This window comes from Protopterus annectens, chromosome 7.part0 (genome assembly GCF_019279795.1).
Source record: "Protopterus annectens isolate FY-2018-M chromosome 7.part0, PAN1.0, whole genome shotgun sequence".
Lineage (NCBI taxonomy): Eukaryota > Metazoa > Chordata > Ceratodontiformes > Protopteridae > Protopterus > Protopterus annectens.
The window spans coordinates 1,323,536,473-1,323,561,681 of NC_056739.1; the positions used below are offsets into that span (position 1 = coordinate 1,323,536,473).

Sequence of the window (25,209 nt, forward strand, 5' to 3'; positions counted from 1 at the left end):
GAGCAATTAAAGAGAGATGCCAGAGGTAGAATTATTGAGGACCATTTACTTGTAAAGGAATTGTTATGGCAGCTTAGGCTTGATTCTTTGACTGAGCCAGGTTTGAATGACATTTGCTCCATCTCCCCTGTTTTAAACCTTAAAAGTTTGGAGTGTTAGTGTATTCATAGTTATTTTACATTTTATATCATATTTTTAGCTTTTTGTAATAGTTTTTTTAGCTAGGTTTTAGTGCAGTTGTTAATTTTAATGTTGAATTTGAATATTGTTATTGCATATTATATTCTTGTTGGAGTGTATCTCTTTTATTAATTAATGTTTTGTATCATGTGACTTTTATTGGGTATTTAAGTCTTTGTTATTATGTTTCATTAGTTCTGATGAAGTTCTATAATGGATGAAAGCGCTAAACTACTGATTGGAATTTACCGTTAATTTTTTGTTTGTTCACTGCCTAGCCTCTCCTTTTTGTTATTGGTTTGAGTGGAGGTGAATGTTTCTATCCCAGTGGAGGCAGCCAAGCTGTCAGAATTTGGATGGCTTCCTCAGTCAAAAATTGCCATACCAGTGGTTGAGTCGGGGTATCACTGAGGGTCTTTTCAACTAGTATCCACATAGGCATCAGTGAAAGGGAGTATGGTATTATTTTACTGTTCATCTGAGAAGATATTTTTGGAGATCAAATTAAGAGGTTGCATACCTGTCCATGTCCTGGGGTCTCTAAGGCAAGTTATATTACTCAACTGAGGCCTAAAGCACCAGAATGTAAATCAGTGCCTGCTAGCTTGACTTGACCTTGGCTGAGCTGTTCCTTGGCCCAACCCACAATACAGGCGTTAGCCAAAGACCTTTTCCTGCTGACCCTGGATTTCATGAATTTTTTTGAAATCCAAGTAGCCAGCAAAGCAAATTCCAAAGATGTCATGGTTTCTTTACAGGAAGAAAAGGACAGAAACCAGGTAGAGGATTCTTATACCCAGATCCTTAGGTGGATGAACTAGTGTATGTGGCCAAAAGCCAATTGCCTCTTGCTATGAGTGTTACAATGAGGGCTCACCGCTCTGTGCTTCTCCACAAGAGAATGTCTGTTTTAGAGAGAGACTTCACAGGAAGAAGGAAGTGTTCTGCTTTGGTTGCAAAGGAGTAGTCACAGGAGTAACTGAGGTACAGGACCTTCATGGTTCTTCCTGTGTGTAAACCAGTTACTGCTCATGCTGTCATAGAAGCTGCATTTATTAGTACATTAGTAGAATCAGACCTCTACAATAATAAATTCCTGACACAACTGCATTTTCATGTGCTGTGCAGTTGGACTGTCATTCACCAGTTCCCACACCATATAACTTGATGAGTTCAGGTGAAGTTGCTGCCATTTATTTAGAAGCGTTTCCAGTGTGGTGCTGCTCTTCCAACCTTAGTTTCATTTGCAAGAGAACTGATCTGTTTTCTGGGCCATGTCTGGGATAAGCACATTAAGTCTGTTCAGACCCAGGATAGCCTTCATCTTCTTAATACCAGACCCTGGACAGCCTTCACCTTCTTATCGTCTTTGTACTGTTCCCCAAGTCTTACCTTTTGTCCTTGCTTCCTCATCATTTTTCCACCCATCTTCACTGTTTGCTTTCCACACTTATCTTTGTGATTTTTGTTAGGAACCTGATGTTCAGGGCCAGATAAAAATCTTTGTCGAAATCACATAGAGCACATTTTCTTGGTCACCATTGCCTACTTTCTTGGTGTCACAGTCATGGAACTGCATCAGCTTAGTCTGAACTGATCCCACCTGCTGTTAATCTATCCCAGATTTTGAGGAGTGTCCTGTTTTGACCTGTAAGTCTTGACTTCTTTACATTTTCGTTGTTTTTATCACATCCATTGATGTTACACTCATTTTTCTGTAGTTTGCCATGCTATTTTCTGCTCCACCTTGGTAAGTGGGTATCACAGTTGTTTGCTTCCTGTCCTCAAAGACCCCCCTTTGCCTAAAAGGACCTTTTGAGTAGTACTGCCTGTGGTTTTACCAAAAGCCCCATCAGACTTTTTGAGATCTTCATTTGGATTCTGTGATGTCAGTTTTGGCTTATTCTTCTTCAGAGCCACCCCACCCTATGAGTTGCGATCGAAACCATCTTTGCCTGCCTTATCTGTTTATTCTCATTATGACCATGTCCTTTCTTCCCAGCTTGGTATCCTCCATTCTGTTTCTTTGATGGACTCTGTTGCAGAGTATTTTTTCCTCTTCTGCTGCATGTATGCCTAGCCGCTTCACTTGTAAGTAACATTTTAGTAGTCAGTATTGCATGCCTTCTGCTAGGGTTCCCTACACTTAGTTGCCTGTGACTAAACTAGCTTCTGAACAATTGAGACTGGAGCACAAATTCCTAAAACACTGATAACATAAAACAGGATTAGAAACCAAATGTTAAAATTTAAAGCTTAATATGTTACTGTCTTTTTTGCAGGGGTAGGTGCAGCCACCCCAACCCACCCACCACCACTTACACTTGTATTTTGTTGTTCTCACTTTGAGGTCACACAGAGTTATATTAATTAAAAGAAACCTCTAAGTGAGAATAATTCAATAGTAGTAGTAGTGTAGATAGCAGGGAAACGTGCCCCTGCTCAATAAAACTATGTTTAGAAGCAATTCCAGTGTTACATTTGTGAGTTAAAGCCAAATTATTAGAAAGTCTATATCTTAGTTTGTACTTCCTTTGTCAAGGGTCTCGTCTTTGTTGATTTAAGGAAGGGACATTTCTGCTAACGTAATTTTCATCTGTTTGGTCTCTAAAAGTTGACAGTGGATTATAGATGTGTCCTTACACGTGTCCTGTACAGCAGAACTGTGACTTCAACATTTTTTGAATTGACTGCCCACAACTGTTCTTTTTTTGTCCATCCTGTGGCCTTTACCTTCAGCAGTGAGTGTGCGTTTTTTTTTTCTTGTGGAGTTTTCAGAATGACGAATTGAAAAGTGAATAAGTTTGCTCTTCCGTGTATCAAGTCCAGATCTTACTAGATATTGCTTGTAATGTAGGGTTGGGAGGGTGGCCTAATCGTTAAGGTGTTTGCCTTAAAAACACAAGGTACAGGGTTTGAATCTCACAGGGGGATAATTGGCTAGGCTTAAAATGGCTCGCAAGGGCAGTTAGCCTAGTACTAATCTATGAACCTATGAACCTATGTCCTTCAACAGTCAAAATGGCATCAGCAGTCAAAGTACCTGACTCATAGATACTAAAATGAACCGGTCCCAATGCAAGATAACTCATCCTGCCAGTGTAGTGTTGTTAGCTTGCAGTATGCCTGATTCATATGTGTGGAAAAGTGAACCATTCCCATTATGAAGCCTTCTGATATTTGACTGCTTGTCTTTTCTACTCGTAATGCAAATCCCGCCTCCCAAAAAATAAATAAATACATTGCCACACTGTTGCTTGTCCACTTTTGGCTCTATCACATCTCCTACTAACCTTCTGTAAGGTGCGTTATTAAATAAACAGGTGAAATTCAGCTGCACTGCACCATTGAGCACCTCTCATCTCCTCACTGGTGATCCAGATAGAGAAATGGATCAAATTGGAACAGGAAGTTGAAAATTGCATGTATAGTACCATGTTTGGTCTTCCATTTCATACAGTTATTTTCCTTTGTATGTTTATGCCCTTTCCATCTTAGCTGTTATTTTGAGGTAAAAAAAAAAAAAACTGCGTTGATGGAGCTGCAATCATTGCAAACTATTCTCTCCATCAAGCTGGCAGTTTAATGAAATGTGGAAATGTATTTACTTTACTGTATAGATCCATAATATTGAGAGATTGATGTTCATTGTGTTACACTGTTGCAGTCATCACACTTGGGTTATCCTGCCGTCAGGCGATCCCGCAGTCGGCCAGAGTTCCAAAGTCTTGGTCCGGCGTCCGTTGCTGTCGCTTCTTCCCTGACGTCAGTGCACCAGGGGTAAATAAGAGGCATCCGACGCCATTTTCTTCAGTCTTTCTTGCCACGCTGTGCCCGAAGCAGAAGCAGTTCGCAAGTGCTGGTCGGCCAACTCCTGAGATATTCAAATCAAATTTCAGACCAAAGTCTTCAATAAAGCTAAGTACCCCATTGGGGAAACTTTTCTTGCCTCAGTCCGATGTCAGAAAAAGTTAACAATTGCATTTCTTGTGGGAAGCAAATACCTCATAAGGACTTTCATTCTTATTGCATTCCTTGCCTAGGCCCAGACCACGACGTCACAGATTGTCGGTTTTGTGCTAGGTTTAACAAATGTACTATTAAATGTCGGTTTGATTTCGCCCGACATTATTTTGGTAGGAAATTTAATTATACCATGCCGTCGGAGCAACCGACGACAAGAATGCATAAAAAACGCAAAGATAAAAACAGGCAACCGAGATCCAAACCAGACTCCGAGGCCTCTGCTAGGCCAGTCGCCGGTTCTCCGGTTTTCAGTGAGGTGCCTACGCAGCCCCTGACGACCGCTGATTTAGAACCCCAGCCGGCATCCGATTCCCAAGCGGAGATTGCTAGGCCTCCACAACCTTTACCTTTAAGTCCTTCCGACTCCATGGCTGAAGGAGATTCCGGTGCAGTTGAAACGCCTTCATTTGCAGAAGGTGTCTTCAGACCGACTACACTCACTATTAAATCCTATGCAAAGCTGAAAACCCCTTTAAAAACAAAGAAGACTGTACAGCAGTCTCCAGTACAAGGTACAAGGCCCCATGCCTAAGAAACAAATGCTTAAGATGGCTGAATATTTAGTTACCCTTATCAGGGGTTCCCATCTCCCTCCTGATAAAAGGCCAAGGCAGGAGGAGGACTACGCTTCCTCTGACCAGGTTTCAATTTCTTCAGATTCTTCTGAGTAACAGGAATACTCTTTTCCCCCTTATGAAGACTCTGATGCAGAAGAGTCTATCCCTTCAGCATCTCCCCAGAAGACTACTCTTTTGGGGAAACTTTACATACCATGAGGGAACATTTCCACTGGGAAGGCCAGGATTACTCTGATTCTAAGAAAAGGCTCTGAGAGTTCCTTTTACTACCCCAGCACAGACCACTTGCTATTCCACCCGTGTTAGACATTGTGGATGATGTTTATTCAGAATCTAGCCTTAACCCAGATTCACTACCTCTTGCACCAGCCAAACCAGACAGATACTACAGAGTCCCTGACTCACACAAATTCCTATATAAAAGCCCTGTTGCTGACCCAGAAACCATTTCCCAGGGTCCCAAAGGGGTTAAGGCCTCTATTGCTAAAAATTCTGTACCCTCTGAAAGGGATTCTAGAGCACTAGACAGATGGGGAAAGAAAGTATACCTCAGCTACTCTAGCTATGAGGGCCTTAAATTGCCAGTTTCACATGCTGAAATATCAACAATATTTGATGTCTCCATTAAAACAAAAAATGATCACACATACAGAACAGCCTGATTACAAGGAAATGCAAGATTTGTTGCATGCAGCTGAACAAGTGGGAAAACATACTTTGCAATGTGGATTTGATTCATTGGAAGCTTCTTGTAGAGCAGCAGTGACAGGGTCTGTCATACGTAGGCATGCTTGGTTAAAAGAACAAACTTTACCTGATCATGTTAAAGCAAAGTTATTGGATGCACCTTTACAGCAGGATGTTTTATTTGGTGTAAAAGCAGAAGAGGTTTTAAAGAAAATGGAGGATAAGGCAAAATCTATGCAGACGGTCAAGGATTTTTTACAGGTTCAACCCCCTCGTTTCAGCAGAAATTGGCCAACCAAAAACTGGTCCTTTCCAGCTTCTGCCAGACCACAGAGGGGCAAATACAGACGCCCAAGGGGCAGAGGTCAGTCACAAGGCTCTTATCAGCCTCGACAATGGGGTGCCACAACCCAAAAAGGAGGAGAAGACAGGTCTCAAACTTTCAGAAGGCAAACACAATGACTTACCCCTCAGACTGCCAAGCAAATCCCTCTTGGCAGCTCCCTTGGGAGGAAAACTAGCACTTTTTGCAGACAACTGGCACAGCATCACAAAAGACAAATGGGTCCTAAATATTGAATCTCAAGGATACAGATTCCACTTCCACACTTTACCAAGGATAAAAGGAATGCCAAACCTGCCAACAAATCAATGGGCAGAGGCGCAAAAGCAAATTTCAGCTCTCATGGACGTGAGAGCCATTCAAAAGGTCCCAACACAAGAGCAAGGACAAGGATTTTACTCAAGACTCTTTCTAGTTCCCCAAAAGGACAAAGCCTGGAGACCCATTCTGGACCTCTCAATTCTAAACACATATCTGGAAGTACCTAAGTTCAAGATGCTAACACTACAGCAGCTTCTTCCCATGCTGGGCAAGAAGGCTTGGCTAGTAACGTTGGACCTCAAGGAGGCATACCTGCATGTCCCAATCAGACAAAATTGCAGAAGATACCTCCGATTTTTAGCAGGTTCAACCCATTACCAATTCTCTGCACTACCCTTTGGCTTATCTACTGCACCCAGAGTCTTCACAAAATGCCTGGCACCAGTAATTGCATACTGCAGACAAAGAGGAATTCAAATATATCTATACCTGGACGACTGCCTTATTCAAGCAGAAAACAAGGACATTCTTTTAAAGCATCTGGCGTTTGTCAAAAACCTATTAAGTTGCCTAGAGTACACAGTAAACAAAAAAAAGTCAAAACTAGTGCCCTCACAAGACATAATATTCCTGGGTGCCAGCTTAAATACAACGGCCCAGATGGCTTATCTCACGCCAGACAAGCAAGGACAACTGACTCAATACTTCAAAATGATGGCAACAAAGACCCAACTACCTGCAAAAAAAATTCTGCAGGCCTTGAGATTCATGGCATCTTGCATACTACTAATACCATTTGCAAAACTGCATATGAGGAAATTACAATGGTACCTGAAAAGTGTATGGATTCAACACAGCCACAGCTTGGAAACAGTAATTCCACTCATTCCCTGCCTTCAACAGGAGTTTCTATGGTGGGCTCAGGCATGTCACCTCAACAAGGGTCAGCCTTTTGCCTTACCCCCCAACCAGGCAAACTATAACAACAGATGCATCAGATTATGCCTGGGGAGCACACATGGCAGGACAATGTATTCAGGGCAAATGGTCTGCAGATCAAAGGCATCTACATGTCAATCAAAAAGAGATGCTAGCTGTACAAAATGCCCTAACAGCTTTCAAGGACCTCCTACATCCAGGGCAACTCCTAATAAAGACGGACAACACCACAGTGATGTGGTACATAAACAAGCAAGGGGATACACATTCCTACCCCCCCTATGCAGGCAAGCAATGATCTTGTGGAACACAGCACTGACCTACCAAGTTCAACTACAAGCACAATTCCTGCCAGGAAAGAAAAACACATTGGCAGACGATCTAAGCAGAAACATCATAGATCCTCACGAATGGAAACTATATCCACAAGTATTCGCAATGATAACTCAGAAATGGGGGAGCCCAGACATAGATCTGTTTGCTTCCACCCAAAACTACCAACTATGGAAGTTCTGCACAAGGACATACCACACACTAGCTTGGAAAGTGGATGCCCTCTCATTCAGTTGGAAAACATTAACATTGTATGCCTTTCCTCCATTGCCTCTTCTGGCAAAGGTGCTGCTGAAAGCCAGATTAGAGAGGCCACAAATGATACTCATTGCTCCAGACTGGCCACGCCAGCACTGGTATCCAATACTAAGGAACATGGCTCAAGGCCCGCCATGGATTTTACCTCCAATTCCTCACCTGCTCACTCAGCAAAACAATCAGATTCTACACAGCCAGCTCAAGACTTTAAATCTGGCTGCATGACAAATTACTTAAACAATCAGTCAACACTTCTCTCTAAAGCTGTGATGGATGTCATTCTGGAGGCCAGGAGGCCCAGCACCAGGAAAGCCTATTCAGACAAATGGAAAAGATTCTGCGCCTGGAACCAGGCTAAAGGACAAAATCCCCTTGTCCCAAATATTCCTCAGATTCTTCAATATTTAACTGAGATGTTGCACAAAGGACTTTCTTTTTCATCTATTAAGATCCATGCCTCAGCTATTTCAGCTCAATACAACATGGATTCTCCTATATTTTCACATCCATTACTAAGACAGTTCCTCAGAGCGGCTAAGAACATAAGACCTCCCCGGAGAGCACCAACACCAACTTGGGATCTCAATTTTGTTTTGGAAAAACTTGCACTACCGCCCTTTGAACCAGCTTTTACAGCTGATCTACAGTTTCTATCATGGAAAACTGCCCTGCTGCTAGCAATAACTTCAGCCCGAAGAGTCTCAGAGCTACAGGCCCTAATGGCAGTGGAGCCTTTCATCATTTTTCATCAAGACAGAGTCGCTTTACGATCTAACCCTTCCTTTATGCCAAAGGTGGTATCCAGTGTGGCCCTAAACCAAACCATTCATTTGCCCACCTTTTATCCAAACCCCCAGAACAAAGGGGAAAGGCTCCTACACTCTTTGGACATTCACAGGCAATTACGATACTACTTGGATAAAACTAAGGCTTTCAGAAAATCTGACCAGCTCTTTGTATCCTATGCTGCAGGATCACAAGGAAAGGCTATCTCAAAACAGACCATTTCAAAATGGATAGGACATTGTATCCATTTCTGCTACACACACCATGGTAAACTGTACCTGGTAATATTAGGCCCCATTCCACCAGGGCTACAGCAACATCAACAGCCTTCCTCAGAGGGGTACCAACCAAGGATATCTTGGAGGCTGCAACTTGGAGTTCAGTGCATACCTTCACCAAGCACTATCACTTACCTCTATACTCTAAAACCAGAGCTGACTTTGCCACTGCAGTTCTGCAGGGTCTATTAGCCTCTCCAAACCCTGTTTAGTTCCACCACCCACCCTTAGCTTTGGGATTCAAACCAAGTGTGATGACTGCAGCAGTGTAACACGTTGAACATAGTACAGTTTTGTACCTACCATAAATGTAGATGTTCGAGTGTTCACACTGCTGCAGTCCAGGTTACTCTCCCTCCATCCCCTCTGACCTAGCTGAACTTTTCTATACCTTTTCTATCCTGTACAACCTTTGTGGTGTATTTGTTTGTAACTGAAGGTATTTCTTTTATTCCTTTTACATGTTTTATTAGCAATATGTATTGCCTACCTACTTGGGGGCACCTGACATCTGGGGCAAGAAAAACTGAAGAAAATGGCGTTGGATGCTTCTTATATACCCCTGGCGCACTGACGTCAGGGAAGAAGCTACAGCAATCGACGCCGGATCAAGACTTTGGAACTCTGGCCGACTGCGGGACCGCCTGACAGCAGGATAACCCAAGTGTGATGACTGCAGCAGTGTAAACACTCGAACATCTACATTTATGGTAGGTACAAAACTGTACTTTTCCTTTCACAGCTAACAAATTTGTAGTTATGTGGTTTACAGTTCTGAATGTTCAGCTCACTTAAAATTGTTTCTTGTTACTCATCAGGTTGTTAAACTAAAAGGCCAAGTATTGTCAGTGATGTACCGCTTCCGCACCAAAGCCAGAGAATGGATGGTAATCAGAACCAGCAGCTTCACATTCCAGAACCCCTACTCAGATGAAATTGAATATATCATCTGTACCAACACAAATGTCAAGTATGTTGTTTCACGTCACTGTTGAATGCTCAGGTTTTTGTTATAATATGCTTCATAATACATTTTGCCATGTTAACTTATGATGCATTACTTGTTCAACTTGAAAGTCTGAATGCTGTAACCGTGGTAGTATTCACCTTAATTAAATTTTCATTTTCATTTCATTAATAGTGTTATCTACATTTCCTCATAAGCTTGTTGGAGGAGGGACGTGGCTATGACAGTCTGTTCTTAGTTACATATCAGAAATGTTTTCATCCTTTTTTTTCAGTTTACAATTTTTTTATTTATTTAATTTCATTTTTGTGAACCCTGTAAACCTTTAGAGACAAAGACCTCTTATACAGGGAGAACAGCAAAGTGCAACAAACTTCACTGTGCTGTTATTTCTCATATATTTCACATCATTGTTATATGTGTGTTTATATTATAGAGTTTACAGTATGCAAAGTAGTATTAAGATTTTAATCTGAAGAGGGTTACTGTAGCATTAAGTACAAACAAGTCTTCTGCTCACTTCTGTTATCTGGCCTAAATTCTTTAGTCGAAGTCCTTCCTGTGCAGCCCGTTACAAGCATCTGATTTCAGCACACTGTGTTATCAGGGCTAAAAAGTAACAATGCGTGCCTGTGCCCTGCTTAGTAGCTTAGTGAACTTTTTCACTTGGCATTGTTAGACCACACCCTGCTGTCTCATGAGCCACCTAATCTGGGTGTTTTCCTCATTTCCCATTCCTTTCCACCGGCACAGCTGACTCGTCATCTCATTGCATTTACCTCCTAGAATACTGAGTATTTTTTACAACTTTTTTTACATGATAACGCTGATCTTGGCTTCCTTAATCCAATGAAATTTCTCTTGGGTAAACAAATTTCCACTGCAGAAATATATTCAGATGCCATTTATTCATGTTCCTATATATGGCATTTGCATGTACTCACATGGAACTTATTTACATGATCATGTGGCAGTGCTTGTACTGTTGCTGTTGAAAATAGAAGAAAGTAAGAGTGGAGGAAAGGGGATGGATAGGTAGTAATCTGGGGACAGACACTTCAGTGATATAAGCAAAGATTTCGGTCTACTCTCTTTTGGTTTTGCTAGCTCTCTAACTGCTGTGCCACTATCACCACATCCTGTCCCTTTGCCTGTTGCATCCTTCTACATTTCATATCCCTCCTAGGTATCTATTCAGTGGTTCCACTCGTTATTGTGCTTCAAGTAAGCTGTAGTGGACCTTCAGTCCCAGAGGTTAAATGTCATATCCTGCTGGCTCCTAGTAAGCAGTTTTTGGTCCTTCTGCTTCTTTTGTTGTTTGGTGCATGGTGCTTTTGCTGACTTAACTCTGCATCAATGACTGAAACTATCTTTTCTTTCTCTACTCATATCCCTCTAGTTCCAGAGTCCCATCAAGATTGTAAAAGATTTTCTAGCAGCTGCCATTTGATGCTTTCCCTAATTAATCCAAGGGCAGGTTCCAGAATTTAAAGTTCTAACATTCAGGCCTCCAGGTTGTACTCTTATGGTCATCGCTTTGCTTTTCTAACTGCCACTGTTAGCATCACGTCAGCTTTCCCCACAGAGTTTGCAGTCATGTCAGAAATCTCAAAGCCAGACACGACAACTACTGCTGCATTGAATTAGAACCCTGACTCAGAGGTCACAGTTCTCCTTCACCTAACAAGGAATCCAGGGCTCTATAATGTTTCGGCAAAACCTACTCGTATCCGCTACTTTCTCCATGAGGATGTCAAGCTAATTGAAATATTTGGTATGTTTTTCTGAGGGATGTGTTGGAAAAAAACCTTTAAATACCAGACTCTGCTATCTGAGGGTACACTTCAAGATTTTCTGAACCCAAACCATTGCAGGATCAACAGCCATCTCCCACAAGAGTAAATTTATCAATCTGTGGATACTTGTAGCAGTGTCAGCTGTCAAGAGAGTTGGTTGTATCCAGTTCTGCCTGCAGATGATACAGAGGAGTCTTTTGTGGACTCTTTTTTTTTTCTAAGGTTCCAAGTTGTTTGAAGCAGAAGTACACAGACATCTGTAGTAAATGAAGAAAAAATGCCAGGAACCTTTCAGCTGCTGGGGTTATATCTCATGCTATTAAAGGATTTGGAAAGACATTGGGTACCACTTTTACCACCTCCAGCAGGATTAACAGCAGTCTGATTGATAAACATGTGGCATGCAGTTACAGCAGAATCTCTGGTTCTCAGTGGAGTCAGAGTAGCAGTGTTTACTCATCATAGGACCACTTCGCCAGGAGAAGGGAATCTGTCTACACTTAGATTTGTCTGCACTTACTACTGACCAGTGGATAAGCGAAAAATAGGATCTTATATCTGTTCTGTGCAGTTTTGCTGACCCTCTTAAGTCCTGCTATATCAGCAGTCCTAGATCCCAGAGTGCCTTGATAAGCATTGAAGCTGTGCATCCCTTCCAAAAGTCAAGCATGTTCCACTAGACTACACTGAGGATGGTAGTCTCAATTATTTTTGGTTGAAAAGAATACTGTGGACTTGAGGCCCATGATGGATCTCTGCAGCAAAGCAAAAATTCTGAGTTGCCACTCTTCTAGCTGTTTTTCCTGATAAAGTGCAGAGACTGAATGTACTTTAGGATCTTCAGGACACTTACCTACATAACTCAGGAAGCCACGATGAAGGTCCTTGTGCATTTGCAATAGATGTAACCACTTTAGTCTCACAGTACCATTCAGCTTTTCATCCATTCACAGAATATCTGTGAACTACATGGCAGTCACTCATTGTGCCTTTCTCAAGACCAGTCACATCTGACTGCATCTTGTGTTTGACAGTTAATTGCAGCATCCAGAGAAAAATTTATTCAGGCAAAGTGCTGAATAGCAAAGTTATTTAAAAAAGCAAGTTTGTTAGTGTTTCAAAGTTTAGCATTATTCAGTTGCATTTGCTAAACAGTGTATGTTGCTTTTAGGATACACACAGGCAAAGATCATTCTCTACCTTTTAGGAATGCAGGACTTACTGAGCATTTGAGTTAAGAAAGCACTAGTACTTGACTGGTGCAGCATTCTAATGTGCACATGATTACCCTCAAATGGTTGCTAATATCCCAGTGGTTTCAGGAAAAGGCTGGTTTCCATGTTTAGCTCCAGAGGCCTTCCCCGTATCTTTTGATTCATTGCTAAGTGACTTCCCCAGCTACTGTATTTAGGAAGTCTAGGGACAGACATCAGTGGAGCACATAAGCATTTGTATTCTGGTTTTGGTGGAGTATTGTAACTTGGTTACAACCCCCTACACCCCTTCTTGCTTCTTCCCTAGCACACTTCTAGTATGCTGCCTCCTACTCTTGAACAAGGACTAGAATAAACATTGTGTGCTTCATCCTGGTCACCAGTACTCCCCTGAGCAATACATCCCTCTGGTCACTGTCAAGCATACTTACTTCTTTAGCTTCACCAGTTCCTCCAGTCCAGCCCTCCGCTTCCTTGTCTAGTCTTTGATCTGTTGTCCTCACCCCTCCAAAACCAACTCCATTCATACACTGGCTCCATTCTCAATTGTATGGCCTACTCTATTAACTTACACCTACCTCTGTACGCACTCCATTACATCAAGCCCCGATGCATCACAGCATCCTGTCTTCCAGCCACTACCTTATTACAGCTGCTGTGCTCCATATCATTGGTACCCTCAGACCCTTCCTCTCCCTCTAGAGTTTCCTGCCATTTCACCCAGTCAGATTATCACCAACATGCTCATTGCTCCCTTTACCCAAAAACCTTCTGTTTGTAGCTTCTTTTACTCTCTACTAAAGCCAGTACTCCCCCTTCCCACAGTAAGTACACTCTTAACTTCTGTATTTCAGTTACTGGGGGTTCAGAGTCAGCCTTCCTAACTAGACTGCTGCCCCCAGTATTGAAAACAATGCACAGCAATCCATCCAAATAACAATGACATATGGAAAACAACCTAATTTTTACTGTCAAAAAGAAACAGAAAACCATACATATATCTACTCCTCCTCAAATTCCTTTGGCTAGGAGTAGTTTACTTGGACTGACTCAAGGTTCAATTCAGGCTATTGATTCTGGTAAAAGAAAAAAGAATTCCTCTTTTCCTGAAGAGATTCAAGATGCTGAGGAAGATGCAGGGACAAATTTGGGGTTTTGTCCTCAGATTTCTGATTTAAACTCAGTGAAGAGCTGAGATGTTCTTCATCTCACATTGCTGCAGTCCTTACATATGGGTAGTCCGCTGTCCTCGGTCGGCCCGAATACCAAAGTATAAGGCTGACGTCGGTCAAGGCGCTTAAAACTGACATCAGGACGTCAGGGTACAAAAGCGCATGACCGACGTCATATCCTCAGTCTTTTTTGCCGCATGGTCCGATGCAGAAGCAGCGTTGCAAGTGCCGTTCGGCGTTCTGAAATTTTTCGAGTTCGGAGTTTCAGACCGAATCAAAGTTGGCTAAGTACCCCGTCGCGGAATATTTTTTTTTTTCTTGCCTCAGTGTTTTACCGGATGTCAGAAAAAGTGAATAACTGTATTTCTTGTGGGAAACAGATACCGCATAGGGATTATCATTCTTTGTGTATTCCTTGTTTGGGGCCTGAGCACGACGTTGTTGGGTGTCGCTTTTGTGCTAGGTTCAATAAGTGCACTATTAAGCGAAGGTTAGATTGTGCTAGGCTGGTCTTCGGGAAGCGGTGCAATTATAATATGCCGTCGGATTCTCCGGCGCCCGCTTCTTCGAAGAAGCGCAAAGACAAAGCAGTTAAACCCGCAAGAAGAGTCGTCCGTTCCGGACGTCGGTTCTTTAGAGGTGTCAGTGGAACCGGTGGTTCCGACGGAGGCCTCTCTGGAGTCTCAGGGGGAGACGTTGATATTGCAGGATGTGGCCTCTCAGGAGGCAGGTCAGGCTGAAGGGGCTTCCCAAGTTACTGTACTCCCCTCCCTTCCTAGGGTGGTTAGGCCCTCTCCTTCTGTTTCCAAGGCTTCTCCCAGAGGCAGGCCAGGTTTAACTTCTGTTGGTGTCACTCCTAGGGCAGCAGGGTCTGTGCCCAAGAAGCACATGCTTAAAATGGCAGAAGATTTGATTACTCTGATTAGAGGTTCTTTGCCCCCTCCTGATAAGAGGCCTAGGGTGGAGCCAGAGTTGGGGAGTTTTGAGCAGGCTTCGGATGTTTCTGAGTCTTCGGCTGAAGACTTGCAGGAGTACTCTCCTTATTCTGATTCTGATGCAGATGATTCGACTCCTTCTGCTTCTCCTCCAGAGGATTTTTCTTTTTCAGAGACTCTTCATTCCATGAGGGAACATTTTAAGTGGGAAGGTCAGGACTTCTCTGATTCCAGGAAAAGGCTTAGGGAATTTTTGCTATTGCCCCAGCATAGGCCCTTGGCTATACCTCCTGTTCTGGATGTTGTGGAAGATGTGTTTGCAGAGGCTTCACTTAATCCAGATTCTCTGCCTCCTGCTCCTGTTAAACCGGATAGGTATTACAGGGTGCCTGAGGCTCATAAATATCTTTATAAGAGTCCTAGGGCGGACCCAGAAACTGTTAGTCAGGGACCTAAGGGTGTCAAGGCCTCTGTTGTAAAAAATCCGGTTCCTCCAGATAAAGAGGCCAGAGCTTTGGATAGATGGGGAAAGAAAGTTTATACATCTTCTACCCTAGCTATGAGGGCTTTGAATTGCCAGTTTTATATGTTGAAATATCAAAACTATCTTCTTTCTCAATTGAAGTCTAAGGTGGATGCTCTGGCGGAAGGCATTGAGTGTAAAGAGTTGCAAGATTTGGTGCATGTTTCAGAGCAGGTGGGTAAGCATTCTTTACAATGTGGTTTTGATGCTGTACAGGCCTCGTCTAGGGTGGCTGCCACTGGTTCAGTGCTTCGCAGGCACGCATGGCTGAGGGATCAGAATTTATCTGACCATGTTAAGACAAGGATTTTAGATGCTCCTTTACAGTCTGATGTGTTGTTTGGTTCACCTGTGGAGTCAGTCTTGAAGAAAATGGAAGACAAGGCTAAGTCCATGCAGGCTGTTAAAGATTTTTTGCAAGTACAGCCTCCAAAGTTTAGTAGGAATTGGCCTGCTAAGGGGTGGACGTATCCTTCTTATGATTCTCAGTCTAGGGGTAGATCTAGACGTGGTAGGGGCAGAGCTCAGAGTTCTTTCAGACCTAAAACAGGGAGTTCACCTGCATAATCTTCGGGTGAGGGCAGGGGCCAGTCCTTTCGTAAACAGGCCCAATGACCTACCTTTTCAGCTGCCAGATCCTTCTTGCCTGGCAGCTCCTTTGGGAGGAAGGTTGGCACTCTTCAAGGAAAATTGGAATTTGATTACCCAAGACAAATGGGTATTGGATATCATACACCGAGGTTACAAGTTTTATTTCCATACCTTGCCTCCTTTCAAAGGCATGCCGGACGTTCCTCCTCAGCAAAAACTAGAGGCTCACAAACAAATTTCTCTGCTACTTCAAATAAGGGCCATACAACAGGTCCCTCTGCCAGAAGTGGGCCTAGGATTTTATTCTCGCCTGTTCCTAGTACCAAAGAAAGGGAACACGTGGAGACCAATCTTGGATTTATCTATCCTCAACACATATCTGGACATTCCCAAGTTCAAAATGTTGACATTACAACAGCTTTTACCTCTGCTGGGCAAAGATCACTGGATGGTGACTCTGGATCTCAAGGAGGCTTACCTTCATGTTCCTATCAGGCTCAGTTGCAGAAAGTATCTGCGTTGGGCTGGGACTTCTCATTATCAGTTCTCTGCATTGCCCTTTGGCTTATCTACTGCCCAGAGTGTTCACGAAGGTTCTGGCTCCAGTGATAGCTTTCTTCAGGCTAAGAGGAATACAGATCTATCCTTATTTGGACGATTGCCTGATTCTGGCCCAAGGAAAGGACGAACTTCTTCATCATTTACAGTATGTGATAGCAGTGCTAAGATGTCTGGGGTATTCTGTGATGGAAATAATGTCCAGTCTAGTACCCTCTCAGGACATGTGATCTCTGGGTGTGAGACTGAATACAGCATCCCAGATGGCCTTTTGACCCCGGACAAACAAAAGAATCTTTCTCTTTACTTCCATCAATTGTCTCATCAGTCCAGGCTGACTGCAAGGACAGTCCTTCAAGCCTTGGGGTTCATGGCATCTTGTATTCTGGTGCTTCCCAATGCCAAACTGCATATGAGGAAGCTACAATGGTATCTCAAAAATGTATGGACACAGCACTGCCAAGATATGGACACTGTCATTCAGATAATACCTTGCATTCAAAAGGAATTTTTGTGGTGGGCTCAGGAATGTCACCTAAACAAGGGACTCTCTGTGACCCGGCCAGAGGCGAGTCAGATTCTAACGACAGATGCCTCAGACAAAGCTTGGGAGCTCATCTAAATGGAAAGTGGGTACAAGACACGTGGCCTGCCAGACTTCAACATCTACATATCAACTTGAAGGAGATGTTAGCAGTCCAATTTGCATTAATAGCTTTCAAGGATTTACTTCTTCCAGGGCAGGTGTTGGTTCTAACAGACAACACAACTGTCATGTGGTACATCAACAAGCAAGGGGAACATTCTTATCCTCTATGCAGACAAGCAATGATTTTGTGGGAGACTGCTCTCAGTTTACAGCTAAATCTTCAGGCAAGGTTTCTGCCGGAGCACAGAACTCCTTAGCAGATGTGTTGAGCAGACAAATTATGGATCCCCACGAGTGGAAATTGGATCCTCATGTATTTCAGAAATTGACAGTGTTATGGGGAACTCCAGACATAGATCTGTTCGCTTCTCCACTAAACTACCAGCTGCCAAAGTTTTGCACAAAAAGGTTTCATCCCACAGCTTGGAAAGTGGATGCTCTCTCATTCAATTGGAGCAATCTTCATGTGTATGCCTTTCCACCTCTGCCTCTCCTCCCAAAGGTACTCCTGAAGGTCAGACAGGACAAGCCAAAGATGATTTTAATAGCTCCAGATTGGCCTCGACAGCACTGGTACCCATTACTGAGAAGTCTGGTACGGGAGCCTCCATGGCCTTTGCCTTCGATTCCACACCTGCTGTCTCAGGAGAACAGTCATTTACTCAATGTCAAACTTCACTCTCTACATCTAACAGCCTGGCATATTCTGTTTTAAACCCTGGAGGGTCTCAGCTTCCACAGCAGGTTTTGAATGTTATTTTGGAGCCTAGTACAAGGAAAGTGTACGCAGATAAATGGAGGAGATTTTTATTTTGGAGTACAGCAAAGGAATTTGATGTTTCTAAGCCTAATTTAAGTGTGGCTCTTCAATATCTTACTGAGTTACTGGACAAAGGTTTGTCCTTCTCCTCTATTAAGGTTCATGCTGCAGCAATTTCTGCTCACTATGACTGTGACCCACCATTGTTTTCTCATCCTTTGTTTAAGCAATTCCTTAGAGGGGCAAAGAATATAAGACCCCCACGTAGAGCTCCTACTCCTGCTTGGGATCTCAATTTTGTGTTGGAGAAACTCACTCTACAACCTTTTGAGCCTGCAGCTACTGCCGAGTTGAAATATTTATCATGGAAGACTGATTTTTTGTTGGCCATTACCTCTGCAGAAGGGTTTCTGAATTACAGGCCCTTATGGCAGTTGAGCCTTTCTTAATTTTCCATAAGGATAGGGTATCTTTGCGTACTAATCCTTCCTTTATGCCTAAAGTGGTTTCTAGTGTGGCTTTAAACCAAACTATTCATTTGCCTACTTTTTATGCAAACCCCAAAATAAAGGGAAAAGATTTTGCACACTTTGGATATACACAGGCAGTTGCGATATTATTTGAGCAGAACTAAAGGGTTCAGGCAGTCTCAGCAGTTATTTGTTTCATTTGCTTTGGGTTCTCAGGGCAAGCCTGTTTCAAAGCAAACTATTTCTAAGTGGATTGGGTTTTGTATTGCTTTCTGTTATTCCCATCATGGTAAGGAGATTCCAGCTGGGATTAGGCCTCATTCCACTAGGGCTACTGCCACTTCTACAGCTTTTTAAGGGGTGGCAACTAAAGATATTTTGGAGGCAGCTACTTGGAGTTCAGTGCATACTTTCTCTAAGCATTACCACCTTCCACTTTACTCTAAATCTAGGGCTGGTTTTGCCACTGCAATTTTACAGGGCATTTTGGCAGCTCCTAATGCTTTATAGTTTTGCCATCCTCCCTTACCTCTGCTTTGGGATTCTACCCATATGTAAGGACTGCAGCAATGTGAGATGAAGAACATAGTACAGTTTTGTACCTACCATAAATGTAGATGTTCGAAGATCCACATTGCTGCAGTCCAATCCCTCCCTCCTTCCCTCTGTAGTTAGAGGCGGTTGTGTGGTTTGGGTTGTGAATATTGTAAATATCGTAAATAGGATTAGTGCAGGGGTGGTTGGTTGGTTTTTTGCTGTCTTTTGGTTTTGGCCTTTCTTTCTAGGGCCTTCTGACATCTGGGGCAAGAAAAGACTGAGGATATGACGTCGGTCATGCGCTTTTGTACCCTGACGTCCTGATGTCAGTTTTAAGCGCCTTGACCGACGTCAGCCTTATACTTTGGTATTCGAGCCGACCGAGGACAGCGGACTACCCATATGTAAGGACTGCAGCAATGTGGATCTTCGAACATCTACATTTATGGTAGGTACAAAACTGTACTTTTGTGATTCTCCCTGTGTCCGTTTCTCTTTTTCTGAGACTCTTGCTAGGATACCCCAGAGTTTTCCTTGGGAGAACACTGAGGTTTCTCTTTCCCTCAAAAAATACTGAGTTGTTACAGAAGGATTTTCCCGAACTTACACCAATTCATCCTCCCCTGTCTGCTTTAGAGGATGTGTATCTTATTGCCTGCAGTTTTCCTGATAGTCAGCCAGCTGTCCCTAAAAAAGGCAGATAGGATGTGTAAAGTTCCTCAGTCTTTTATATTTTTATATACAATTCCCAAACCCAACTCTGCAATTATATCCTTAGTCTGTTCCACTGCTAAGCAGTTAGTTAATTCAAGTCCTAATCTTTCTAATAAGGGAAAGTTATTGATAGGTATGGGAAAAATATATACTTCTGCAACTGCAGTTTTCAGAATTTTGAATTGTCAGGCTAATATGTTAAAGCACCACGGTAAATATGTTTCTAGTGGTAAAGAAAGAAAATGCTTGGATACCAATTGTGGCCTAAACCTGTTTGTGATAGTGCCCAAATTAAAAATGTTATGTCTTTACAACCTGTTCTCTTCATCCTCTTTCAAGTTTCTTGGTAACACTAGAACTAAAAGATGCTTATCACATGTATTCATCCAGACTTCAGACGTTTCTCAAGGTTTTTGTGTGTGTGTGTGTGTGTGTGTGTGTGGATCCCGTTAGTTCTCTGTCATACCCTTCGGACTATTCACTGCACCAAGTGTTCACAAAGTGTTTAGCTCCAATTATATGTCATTGCAGGCTGCAAGGTATCTATATGTTTCCATACTTAGATGACCTACTTATCTCTGAAGAGTCCTTTTCAAGTTGTCAAGAATCTCTCTATTGGGTGCAAGATCTCTTACGCAAACTAGGATTCCAAGAGAAAATTCAAAAGTATTTCTTGACTCCCCACAGACACACTTTTGTGTTACTGAAATGTCAGCTAGACAGCTCACTTCAAATACCTTTTCTTCCATGCAGAAAATCTTTATTTAGATCTATTCCTAAGGTTTTCTATTCCGACTTCAATGTGAGGGAATACCTTGGGATGCTGAGTCTCATAATACCCCTGGCAAGACTCCATATGAGAAAGATACAGTGGTATCTGAAATGTCTTTGGTCCTAGCATCAACACCCCTTATCTTTTCAGATCCCAGTTCTGGTATTTGTTGGAAGATAAATCTTTTGCTGGAGACTACAGGGATCCTTAAATACAGGTCTCCCTTTCTCCCTCCCTGTTCCAAAGCAGTCAGTCACCACAGATGCTTCAGACTTTGCTTGGGGAGCAGTTTCATGAGGAATAAAAGTCCAGGAGATGTGGGACACCAAGGACAGATGCAAGCATATAGATATCAATGAAGTGCTTACCCTGATTAAGGCACCCAACTCTCTGAACCATCTTTAGTCCCCGGGACCTCTTCAAGTCAGACAATACCACTATCACATGGTAGAGCAACATGCAAGGGGGTACCAGGTTGTAACCCCTTTGCAGACTGTCCATGTTAGCTTGAACTATAGCTTCACAGCACAGTCTCACCCTTCAGCCATCCTACATTCTATCAGAGCAAAACTGTGTGGCAGACAAGTTGAGAAGGAATAGAGCAAGCTGTCATGAATGGAAACTAGATCAGGGGTCTTCCAAGATTTGATCCATCTTTGAGAAGTTCCTCAAGTAGACCTCGTTGCATCCTCTGTGAATAGTCAACTGACAAAATTCTGTCCCAAACCTTCTTGTAGGGAGTCCTGGAAGACAGATGCCTTTTCTTTTCTTTGGACTGGAGTGTTTCTGTATGCTTTTTCAGCTTTTCTGCTAATATCCAGAGTACATCTGAAGATTCAGAAGGAATCCCCTAAGATCATTGTAATGACTTCCTTCTCCCCCATGCTACCATGGTTCTTCCTTCTTTTGCAAATCGCCAGGGGTAATTACCACAAGCTTCCTCACAGAATGGATCTACTTGCACAAGACCAGGGGTGTTTGATACACCCCGACATCAGTCATATCCAGCTGACTGAATGGATCATAGGCGCCTAAAAGGAATTAACACCCTGTTTTCTCAGAGTGTGCAGTAGGTATTAATGTAGGCAAAGAAGCCTTCTACTATTCAGTCATGTATTAGCAAATGGAAAAGATTTTCTAGGTGGTGCTAATAACATAACCAGCACTTATTCAGGGTTTGTTATTCTCTGGTTTTAAAATATTTGTGCGAGTTACTATGCTAGGGCCTTTTTATTCTCTAGCAAGGTTAATTTATCGGCAATTTCAGCATGTCTGCCCATGGGTCCTCCTCTTTCATGGCAGTCTCTTGTCAAAATATTCTTGAAAGAAGTTTTGTATAAGAGGCCTCCTAGAAAACCAGTGGCCCCTCACTAAGATCTTAATTTTGTGCTTATCTGCTGCGCCCAGGGTGTTCACAAAGTTTCTAGCTCCAGCCATTGCATTTTGCAGGCAGAGAAATATTCAAATTTACCCATACATGGACGATTGTCTGATTCAGGCAGAAAGCCAGGACTTGCTATTACGACACCTGGCATTCGTAAAGAAACTTCTAACCTCACTGGGGTACACCATCAACGAAAAGAAGTCTCACCTAGTACCCTGCCAACAGATTGTATTTCTGGGAGCACGCTTGAACACAACTTCCCAGATGGCATTCCTCACTCTGGAGAAACAGGTTTATTTGACAACCTACTTCAAACTGTTGGCCACAAACCCCAGCTATCTGCAAGGAAAATACTGCAAGCTCTGGGGTTCATGGCCTCTTGCATTCTACTAATTCCATATGCAAGACTGCATATGAGGAAACTCCAATGGTATCTAAAAAGCCTATGGTGTCAACATTCTCAGGACCTGGAAACAATGATTTCTATGCATGGGGGGCTCACATGGCAGGGCATTGCATTCAGGGCAAATGGAACCCAAGACAGATGCACCTGCATATCAATCAAAAAGAAATGTTAGCTGTACAGAATGCTCTGACAGCCTTCAAAGACCGTATTCTTCCAGGACAACTATTGGTAAAGGCAGACAACACCACAGTTATGTGGTACATAAACAAGCAGGGGGGAACCCACTCGAACCCTCTGCAGACTAGCCATGGCTCTGTGGCCTTGAGCTACCAAGTACACCTACAAGCACAATTCCTGCCAGGCAAACTAAATTCACTGGCAGACGACGTAAGCTGAAATCCCATGGACCCACATGAGTGGAAGCTAGAACCCAAAATATTCAACCTCTTGAGGAACAGGTGAGAGACTCCAGAGGTAGACCTGTTTGCCTCCCCTCAGAACTACCAGTTGAACAAATTCTGCACAAGAACTCCCCACAGTCAAGCTTGGAAAGTGGATGTGCCTGTCCTTTACCTGGGAAAGCCTCTCAGTTTATGCCTTTCTCCCTCTGCCTCTCCTCCCGAAGGTTCTACTAAAGATCAAACAGGTCAAGCCAAGGACAATACTGATTGCACCAGACTGACCACGCCAACACTGGTACCCCCTCTTGCGCAGTATGTCACTGCTACAACCATGGCACCTGCCTCAGAACTCCTTCCCTGCTGTCCCAGCAGGCGGGCCAGATTCTGCACCCTCAGCTTCAAACCCTGAACCTTGCAGCCTGGCTAATTCCTTGAGCACTCCTCTAGCATCCCACAGTAAGCAGATGCTGGATGTCATTTTGGAGGCAAGGAGGCCTAGTACTAGAAAATCCTATGCTGAAAAGTGGAAAAGATACTGTTCCTGGAGCCAGGCTCAGGGGATGGGCACAACGGTGCCCAGCTTACCTCATATTCTTCAGTACTTAACAGAAATGCTCCACAGGGCCTATCCTTCTTGTCAATTAAAATTCATGCCTCTGCCATTTCAGCACATTATAATACTGAGCCATCCCTCTTCTCGCACCCCTTGCTAAAACAATTCCTTAGAGGGGCCAAAAATGTAAGACCCCCCCCCAAGGAGAGCTCCCACTCCAGCCTGAGACCTTAACTTTGTATTGGAAAAGTTCACTCGTCCCCGCTTTGAGCCAGCTGCAACAGCAGAGTTGAAATTCCTTTCTTGGAAAACAGCCTTCCTTCTAGCCATCACTTCAGCAAGAAAGTGTGTCTGAATTACAGGCCCTCATGGCAGTGGAACCCTTCATTATCTTCCATGCGGATAGGGTTTCCCTCAGGACTAATCCTTCGTTTATGCCCAAGGTGATGTCTAGTGTGATCCTTAATCAGTCCATTCATTTGCCTACTTTTTTCCCTAATCCACAAAACAAAGGGGAACGAATACTGCACTCTCTGGACGTGCACAGACAACTTAGATTCTATTTGGACAGGACTAAGCCACTCAGAAAATCTGAACAGCTGCCAGTTGGCTTTGCTGCAGGGGCAGAGGGGAAGGCCATTTCAAAGCAAACCATTTCCAAATGGATAGCCTATTGCATTAATTTCTGCTGCAAGCACCATGGAAAACCTACCCCATAGGGGATAAGATCACATTCCACCAGGGCTGCATCTACTTCAGTGGCTTTTCTTAGAGGAGTCCCTACTAGGGACATCCTAGAAGCTGCTACCTGGAGCTCTGTACATACCTTCACCAGGCATTACCACATGCCTATCTTTTCTAAGTCTAGAACTGGATTTGCCACTGCAGTCTTACAGGTCTTAATAGCTGGTCCTAATGCCCTTTAACTTCCTCCTCCTTTCCTTAGCTTTGGGAATCAACCCAAATGTGATGACTGCAACATTGAAACACTATGAACATAGTACAGTTGTGCAGACTTACCGTAAATGTGGATGTTCAATGTATTCACTGTTGCAGTCCTGGTTACCCTCCCTCCAGCCCCCTGACTTCTCTTGGCTCTGCCTTTCCTTCTTGTTGGTATATTTATTTTTTCTTGTGTATTTGCTTTTTGATGGGGGTGTACCATACCATAATTGCTTCCTATTGTGGGGGCACCTGACATCTGGGGCAAGAAAAACTGATGTAATGGTGTTGACTGCATGTATTATACCCCTGACGACCTGACGTCATGGAAGAAGCAACAGTATCCAACGCAGGAATCCAAAGACTCTGGTATTCAGGCCGGTTGAGGGCTACCTACAGGCAGATAGCCCAAATGTGATGACTGCAACAGTGAATACACTCTTAACATCTACATTTATGGTAAGTGTACACAACTGTACTTTTTCTTTCCTGAACCTAAAAATGAGGCAGAAAAGATGTTCCATCCCTTGGATGTCCACAGACAACTCTGGTAGTATCTTGATGGAACTAGATCTTTCATATCTCCAGATCAATTGTTCATTTCTTGTGAAGTTAAGGAGGAGGGAAATCCTTTGCCAAAACAGACTATTTCCAAATGGTTGTCTAGAGCTATTACCTTTTGTTATAGTCACAATGACATATCTGTTTCAGGCAGGGTCAACACCCAGTCTACCAGGGCTTTTGCTTCAAACTATGTTTTTTTGGAAGGGGTTAGATCCAGGAAGTAATCCAGAAGTTGCTACTTGGTCCTCTGTAGATACTTTTACAAACCACTATAAGCTTGATTCCTTCTCTAGTTGTAGATCAAGTTTTGCTAGGACCATTATCCAGGGGGCTCATGTACCCTTCTTTCACCTTCTAAATATAGTTAACTATGGTAATCATGTAGCTAAGGCTACTGCAGCAGTGATCAATATGAAGAACATGGGACAGTTGTGTAAGCTGAACTTGCCATAGCAGTAGATGTTCGAATGATCACTGCTGCAGAAGTCACTTTCTCCCTCCATTCCCTTTTTTTTGGTGTGTTTTTTTAATGTCAGGGTGAGTACTTATATATTTTTTCTTCCTAACCTTGTCCTTTCATGGTTTAGCCTCCCTCTCTCTCTTGGCAGGAAATCTCAGAAGGCCTTCATTCA

The 25,209-nt window shown here is 43.1% G+C and overlaps 1 protein-coding gene across 4 annotated transcripts in view; it reads left to right on the forward strand.

Moving 5' to 3' along the window:
* ARNT2 (aryl hydrocarbon receptor nuclear translocator 2) overlaps positions 1-25,209 on the forward strand; it is a 2,296,360-nt gene that overhangs the window by 1,565,627 nt on the left and 705,524 nt on the right. For all 4 annotated transcript variants that reach the window (XM_044077930.1, XM_044077931.1, XM_044077933.1 and 1 more), the window contains one exon: positions 9,488-9,639. In XM_044077930.1, coding sequence (XP_043933865.1) covers positions 9,488-9,639 — 152 coding nt within the window. The remainder of the gene's footprint in view (positions 1-9,487; positions 9,640-25,209) is intronic.